The sequence below is a fragment of the Equus quagga genome, chromosome 14, assembly GCF_021613505.1.
Source record: "Equus quagga isolate Etosha38 chromosome 14, UCLA_HA_Equagga_1.0, whole genome shotgun sequence".
Lineage (NCBI taxonomy): Eukaryota > Metazoa > Chordata > Mammalia > Perissodactyla > Equidae > Equus > Equus quagga.
The window spans coordinates 94,354,875-94,362,769 of NC_060280.1; the positions used below are offsets into that span (position 1 = coordinate 94,354,875).

Genomic DNA, 7,895 nt, shown 5'->3' on the forward strand with positions numbered 1-7,895 from the left:
GAGCCATTGAGGCCGAGGGCTACTGCCGGCTGTGGGGTGATGGGTGCAGGGCTGGGAGCAAGTCCAGAGCCTGGGACTACCCTCAACTGGGCCCCCAAACTTCTCCCCAGGCCCTGGGGGCAGGGAGCCCCCCATACCTGTCGTGAGACCCGCAGCCAGCAGCAGAAATGCCTTCCTGTGGACTCAAAGGAAGCTGTTTGGGGCAACATCACTGTAGCTGGGGTTCCGCTGTTCAGTGCGCCCCCTGGCCTTCCTACGTGTCCCCCCAGCCCTGGCATGTTTATGTAGAGTCTTCCAGAAAGATTTCCACTCACTGGGACCCATTATGCCCATTCACACATTCATACTGCTTTTCGGATGAAAAACGACAAGGAGAACTCTGGGGAAACTGAGGCACAAGGTAGCAGGAAGAGGCACCCCGAGCAGCATTGGCCACCGGACGTCTGCTGTCTGGCTGGGGTGTCGCATCTGCTTCTGTGGCGGGGGGCGGAGACTGCGGCAGGAAGTCTGTCGAATGGCAAGGGGGGGGTGGCGGGGCGCCAGCCAGGAGAGGGGGCCTGGTGGGCCAGGAATGGGGCCCCTGCGCACGGCGCTGGTCCTTCTGTGGCCGCTTTGGGGTGAGTACGCGGGTGTCCCTCCCCTCTGCCCCCACCCCCTGCTGTCCATCCCCCAAGCTGCCCGCCCGCCTGCTCAGATCCCCTCTAAACTGTCATCTTTCCGCTCGGCCCACCGGGGCCCGTGTCTCTCCTGAGGGTTGAAGGCGTCCAGCCAGGGTCCTCAGAGGGGGCCCCTAGGAGAAAATTCAGACCGTGGCCTACAAACCAGTCTTAGGTGACCTGGCCCCGCTGGCTTCTCTCATCTCCACCCGCCTCTACATGCCCTCTCTCCCCCATGTCCGGCCTGCTGGCTCATCTTTCTTTTCTTTTTTTCCCCAACACATCAAGCTTGATCCTGCCTCTGGGCCTTTGCACCTGCTGTTCCCTCTGCCCAGAACACTGTTCCCTGGCTCTCGTCTCTAGCATCAGCTGCAATTCTATCTCGATGCTGGGAACTGGGCACAAACTCACCCCTTCTAGCGGGGGCTGGTGTGTAACAGGCACCCAGATGTCTCACGGCCAAAAGCAAACTTTCTTTCCACTCCAGCCCTGCTCCTGCCTCAGTTTCCCGCATCTTGGCCCAAAGTCACGGCCGTTCGCACAGTCCCTCGGGCTAAAACCTTGGCAATGCGCCACCATCTCTCTCCCTCTCTCCCAATTCGGTGCTTCTTGTGGTTTTTCTAGGGGGCAACTTCGAGATCTGGTCAGACTCTGGCCCCCTCTCTCCTCGGTCGGGCGCCCGTTCCTGCTCTCCTGGGCCCTCTTGTCCCCACAGCCTCTGATCCCCCCACCTCGTAGTCTGTTCTCACCGCAGCAGTCAGGATGGTTTTTTTAAAACTTAAATCGGCCCCTGTTTCCTCCTGCCCTGCTGGTTTCCCATCACAGATTAAAAAGCAAACCGCCCCCTTTCCCCACCTCCACCCCCGCACCCCCAACCACATCCGACCCCTGTGGCCTGCTGACCAACCCCTGCTGACCTCTCTGGTCCCACCTCCTCCCTCTGTCCCCCTCGCTCCCTCTGCTCCAGCCACACAGGCCTCCTCGCTGTTCCTCGCACACACCAGGCACAGTCCTGCCCCAGGGCCTTTGCATGGGCTGTTCGCTCTGCCTGGAACGCTCTTCCTCCATAGCTTCCTTCCTTCCCACAACTGGCTGCTTCTTAACAGTCAGAGTCCCGCTCAAACGTCGCCTCCTCCGAGAGGCCTTCCCTGACCACCCTCTGTGAGTAGATTCCCTCTCACCTCATCATTCCCCTCTATTGCCACTCCCCGTTCCTTTCCTCCATCACGATTCTCCGTTCGCGACTTGCTGTGTGTCTCCCTCTCCCGAGCCTGTCGGCCCCCCGAAGGCAGGGATTTTTCTGTGTCTTGGTCACCTCTATGTCTGTGTCCACGGGGGCCTGGCACACAGGGAGCGACATTTGTGCGGCTGAGAGCTGGGCAGTCACAGGGTCCAGCTTGAAACCTCCCAAGTGCCGAGAGTTACATCCGTTTCACAGATGGGGCCACTGATGTCAGCGAGGAGGCGTGACCTTGCACAGATGCCACACACAGCAAGCTTCCACACCTGCGGGCTCGCTGGGGGCGTCAGTCACACACACACACACACGAGAGACGCTCATTCACCTTTTTTGTCCCCAGCCCTGCGAGCAGCCACAGGCCTCGCCGTGCTTCAGGAGCCCCGCTTGCTGCAGGTGCGGCAGGACAGCGAGGTGACCTTGACCTGCCAGGTGGTGCAGGCCCAGGCCTGGGAGCGACTCCGCGTGGAGTGGCTCAAGGATGACGCCAGCCTGTGCCAGTCATTCATCTCCAACAGCAGCCTCAGCCTGGGGGGCTGCGGGCCCTGGGGATGGCTCTCCTGGCGGCCGCCTGGCACTGTCACCCTGCGGCTGGCCAGCGTGAGCCTCAACGACAGCGGGCGCTACGTGTGCTGGGCGGCCACGGAGATCCCAGAGCTGGAGGAGGCCGAGGGCAGCGGAACGCAGCTCCTGGTGGACACAGGTACGGGGGCGAGTGGGAGGAGGCAGCCCGGGACTTGGGACTTCGAGGATCTTAAGACTGTCCCTTCTCAAGTTCCTAGAAGCAGAAACTCTAAATTCTTCACATCAGATTCTTGGGAATAGGAATCCTGCCAAGTCGAGATCAAATTCTAGAATCAAGAACCAAAGATGTGCTGGAACTTAGGATTCCAGACCAGGGCTCAGCCAACTTTCTCTGTAAAGGGCCACAGAGGAAGCATTTCCTGCTCTGTGGGCCACGTGAGCTCCGCTGCGACGTAGCCGGAAAACCACCCTGGGCTGTGCATCTGGGAATGGGCGGGGTCACGTGCCAATAAAACTTTATTTAAAAAACCCAAGCAGGGGGCCACATTGGGTCCACGGGCTGGAGTTTGCTGAGCCCTGTTCCAGAATATCACACTCATCCAGACTCTTGATATGTATAATTCTGGAGTTTGGGTTAAAAACGATTCCAGAATCTTTTGTTTTGAAAACGTGTTATGAAAGTGTATTCTACCTACAGAGAAACGCGGCTATCGTAAGTGGCCAGCTCCATGATGTCTTGGTCCTTTTGGGCTGTTATAACAAAAGACTGTAAACTGAGTGGCTTATACAACAGAAATTTTTCTCATCCTTCTGGAAGCTGGAAGTCCCAGGTCAGACACGGCGTGGTCACGTTCCAGGGAGGACCTTACTCCTGGTTCATAGACACATCTTCTCGCTGGGATGGAAGGGACAAGGGAGCTCTCTGGGGGCCTTTTTTTAAGATCACTAATCCCACTCACGAGGGCCCCACCCTCACGGCCTCATCACCTTCCTAAGGTCCCACCTCCTAACACGATCATATTGGGGCGTAGGAGTCACCATAGGAATTTGGGGGCACACAGGCAGACCGCAGCCATGGATTTTCACAAGCTGAGCACACCCACGTGCCACCACCCGGCTCGAGAAACACAGCCCCCTCCCAGTTACCATCCTCGTGTCCCCTCGTGGATACCAGCGCCCCCCACCGCCATCTTGCCTGCCACTGGCATCGATCTGTTTTTCCTGGCTTCATACTTTACTTAAATGGAATCATAGAGTATATTCTCTTTGTGTCTGACTTCTTCCACTCAGCGTGAGGTCTGGAAGATTCGCCCGTCTCCGTGCGTGAGGCAGAGATTCGTTCCTTTTTCCTTGCTGTAGACTATTCCATTGCATGCGCCACTGCCATCGATCAACCCAATTTCCTGTTGATGGGCGCTTGGGTATCTTCTGGGTTCAGGCTATCCTGAAGAAGGCTGCTAGAAGAATCTAGAACTTGTCCTTTGGTCAACATACGTACACATTTCTGTTGCACCTAAGACAATTCTGGAATCTTGAATCGTAAAATAGAATCTCGCAATTGTAGGATCCTGGGGACATGAAATCCTTGGCTCCTAGAATGACAGCCTTCACCCCCAGTGGGGAATATTGCTCCTAAGGAGGTAAAAATTGGTTCGGGGAGCAAAGAAAACCTTATTCTTTTTCTGTGTAAAGTACAGAAATGCAGATGGTACATAAACAGATCCACAGTGTATCTGGGGCATTAAAATTTCATAGGGTAACAAAAGAATATTTTTAAAATGTCTCCTTAGGGGGCTGATAATGAAAAAGGTTGAGAAACACTGAAATAAAGGAAAGGATGATTCTAGAATCTCAGAACTGCAGTATCTTAAATACTTTAAATAGATGGCCTCTTAGAATTTTACCATCTCAGAGTCAGAGCAGAGAATTCTGGAATCCAGAGTTGAAAGCCATTGATTCTCAAAGCCAGAAGGAACTTTCCAGATCAGCTGAGCAGCTGCCTTGTTGTACAGATGAGGACGCTGAAGCCCAGAGGGGGCCCAGGTGTGTCCAGGTTGCACCCAGCCAGGGATGCACCCGGTTTTCTCGAGAGCCCGGCTCACCCACTGCCCCAACTCTGCATGACACCCCCTTATGGACCAAACCCTGCGAGGGGAGGGGGGCACCCCAGCCGACCCAGGTGGGGGTCTCCTGTTGTCTCGCTGCTTCCTGACTCCTCGGGGGCTCTCGGGGGGGCAGGGAGCACCGCCCCCACGCCCAGCCCCGAAAGATGCCCATTCCTCCAGCTGGCAGGACCCGCCCGCCGCCTGCCTCCGGGGCGGTGTGTTTTGGCTGTTCTGCCCACCACCCACCTCTCTAGCGACAAGAGGGCCAATTACCAATTAGCAGAAGCAGGATGTGGAGGCGTCAGTCTGGGCGGCGTTGGCAGCTGCGACGGAGTGGGCGGGCCTGGGCTCAGCTCCACACAGCTGGCTTCCCCACCCCCACCCCGGGGCTGCTGGCAGCCCTGCCAACTTTAGATCCTGCAAGATGAAGGGGTCGGGGACTCTGGGCCTCATCTTGGTCCCAGCAGAGGGAGGCTTTGGCTGGAGTTCGGTCAGTTATACAGACCTGGAAGCACATCCCCGCTCTGCCATTCACTTGCTGTGTGGCCTTGGGCCAGTAACTGTACTCCTCCGTGCCTGTTTCCTTAGCTATCAAAATACGGCTAATAATGCTTTCCTCGTTGGGTTACGTGAATTTAAAGTGCTTCTGTCTAACGAGTTTATCACAGGGTCTGGATTCTAGTAAGTCCTCAATAAACATAAGTGGTTATTATTATATCTGTGATGCTGATCATCCAGCAAGACTCGAATGTTCAGGCCAGTGTAAGGAGCGGGGAGCTGAGATGAGCAGTGCCTTTGTTCAAAGCAGTGCCTAGCTGTTGCCCGGGTGTGTGACCCCAGGGAAGTGACTCAGGCTCTCTGAGCCTCAGTTGCCTTGTATATGAAATGTGCTTGGCACAGAGTAGAGGCTCAAGAAACAAGGAGCCATGAGGATGATGGATCCCATGACTAGGATGATGGAACTCATGGTGGGGATGATGAGGCTCACGATGAGGATGCTGGAGCTCAAATAGGGATGATGGAGCTCATGATGAAGGTGATGGAGCTCAAATAGGGATGATGGAGCTCATGACCAAGGTGATGGAGTTCACGATGAAGGTGATAGGGCTTATGGTGGGGATGACAGAGTTTGTGATGGGGATGGTGGAGCCTGTTATGGCAGTGATTGGGCTCATGACAAGGATGGTGGAGCTCATGGTGGGGATGATGGAGCTCATGGTGGGGATGATGGAGGTCATGATGAGGATGCTGGAGCTCATGATGAAGGTGATGGAGCTCAAAATAAGGATGATGGAGCTCATGGCCAAGGTGATGGAGTTCATGATGAAGATGATAGGGCTTATGGTGGGGATGACAGAGTTTGTGATGGGGATGGTGGAGCCTGTTACGGGAGTGATGGGGCTCATGACAAGGATGGTGGAGCTCATGATGAGGATGATGGAGCTCATGGTGTGGATGATGGAGGTCATGGTCAGGATAAAGGAGCTCTTGACCAGATGATGGTGCTCATGACCAGGGTGATGGTGTTCCTGATGAGGGTAATGGAGCTCATGATGAGGATGATGGAGTTCATGATGAAAAACCCCAGTTGGCAGTTATTCCACAATAATCCAGCAAGATAGGAATGGTTAGTGTCATTTTGCGGAAGAGGAAACACCCACCCGCCCGAACTCACACAGCATGGCGGGGGCAGGAACCCTGAGGTCCCACATGGGGTGGGGGGGCTCTGACCGTGAAGGGTGCAGGAGGCCGGGCTCGAAGGCGAGCACCCCCGAGACACACGTTTCTTCTCTGCAGATGACGGGCCACAGAAGCCGATCCCCAGCATCACAGGTGAGCCCCGCCCGCGCGGCCCTCCTCCAGCCCCGCCCCCGCCCCGCGCCCCGCCCCCGGTCACACCGCCCCCTCCCCGTCCCCCCAGGACGACTCTTGGCGCTGCTGGTGGCGGGGAGCGCGGCCCTGGTCGTGGCCGCGATCGCGCTGGGCGCCTGGATCTGGGGCCGCCGCCGCTGCGGGCACAAGGACGCAGGTGAGCGCGCAGGTGGCCGCGCGGGGGGCAGGCGGTGCCCGCAGGGGCCGCCCTCCGCTGGCGGCCACGCCCCCGCGTGGCGGAGGCTGGAACTGCAGCCGGGGCGGCGTCCCCCCATCTGGCCGTCCCACCTGCCGCTTCTGGAAGGAGGGAGGGCGGGGCTGCGGGGCGGAGACCGGGACTAGATGCAGACGGTGGCCGCTGCGCGCACGGTTTCCGGACGCACAGACAAATTTCCCAGAGGTGGGCTGCGGAGCGCCAGGCCGTCCTCAGTGTCCCCTCTTGGGCGGTGTCGTCCCCCCCCCCCCCCCCCCCCCCGCAGGGAATCAGCTGTACGGCAACGTCCTCTACCGGCCCCGGGGGGCCCCAAAGAGGACCGAGGCATCGCCGGCGGAGGGAAAGGTGCTGGACACCCCCAGGGAGGCCCGGAAGGCCCAGAGCGTCTATTCCGTCTCTTTCCCTCGGCCCCCCACCCCCCAGCGGCGTCTGGCCCCCAAATCTTGCCCCAGCCCCAGGCCCACTCATCTCGTCTCTACCGTCAGAGTCCCCCCTGACCTAGGTCCCTTTGGGCAACGAAGTCCAAGAGGGTTCCTTGAAGTGGGAAGAGGAACCGGAGCCCCCGGAGCCCCAGAGAGGACCCCAGTGGCCAGGTGAAGATGTGACTGATTCCAAGGGGGTCCGGGAGGCCAGCGGTCCGTGCTGAGACCCCCCCCCCGCCCCCGTCCTCATCTCTGTGACGCTGGACCTCTCCTTGCCCCAGAACACTCAATAAAGGCGCGCGAAGAAAGCAAAGCCAGATTTTGTGGCGATTTGGGGGTGCTACAGAGATTTGGGGGGCCATCTGGGGGTGCCAGAGCCCCCAGGGATGGCTGGAGAGGTCCACTGTGGCGAAGGGGCTCTGTGACGACTCGCCAGCGCCCCCCTCTGATCCTCGGAGGGACACGTCCGATTAGCAGAGAATGGATGGATGCCCGCAGCCTCCAAACAGAGCCCGGAGCTGGAGGCAGCCCCTCCCCAGCTGGCGTGTCCCCGCCCCCCCCCCCACCCAGACACGCTTGGAGGTGGGGGGTGAGGGGGGGACATCGGGGCTCCCTGGCATTTATCAGCCCCCTGGGTGTCCTGCCCGACTGTCACCTTGAAGTGACACCAGCCGGGCCCGGCTCCCCTCCCCCACTGCTCTGTTACCATGGGGACAGATGTCCTTTCTGCAGCGGCGTCAGGCCGCGCTGCCCGCCCCGATGGGGGGGAGGGGCCGCGTGGGGGCGGGGCTGGCCCGGGAGCCTCGCCCCTCAGTTTCTCCATCATTTGTAGCTGCCGGTCTCCGCTGTGTCCGGGTTTTCATC

The 7,895-nt window shown here is 58.6% G+C and overlaps 1 protein-coding gene across 1 annotated transcript; it reads left to right on the top strand.

Moving 5' to 3' along the window:
- The first annotated feature begins 571 nt into the window (after positions 1-571).
- Positions 572-7,213, top strand: TMIGD2 (transmembrane and immunoglobulin domain containing 2). Its single transcript, XM_046638319.1, has 6 exons — positions 572-617; positions 2,237-2,596; positions 6,321-6,356; positions 6,445-6,552; positions 6,875-6,954; positions 7,095-7,213. Exons 1-6 carry the CDS (start codon positions 572-574, stop codon positions 7,104-7,106), a joined length of 642 nt encoding a protein of 213 aa, XP_046494275.1. The 3' UTR covers positions 7,107-7,213.
- Positions 7,214-7,895: the final 682 nt, after the last annotated feature.

What these genes read in the sequence shown, in the direction of transcription:
- TMIGD2 (XM_046638319.1), top strand. Translation starts at nt 572, where the DNA reads ATGGGGCCCCTGCGCACGGCGCTGGTCCTTCTGTGGCCGCTTTGGG. An exon ending in CCTTCTGTGGCCGCTTTGGG is followed by an intron (nt 618 to 2,236) that starts GTGAGTACGCGG and finishes TTTTGTCCCCAG; the next exon opens with CCCTGCGAGCAGCCACAGGC. An exon ending in GCCGATCCCCAGCATCACAG is followed by an intron (nt 6,357 to 6,444) that starts GTGAGCCCCGCC and finishes CCGTCCCCCCAG; the next exon opens with GACGACTCTTGGCGCTGCTG.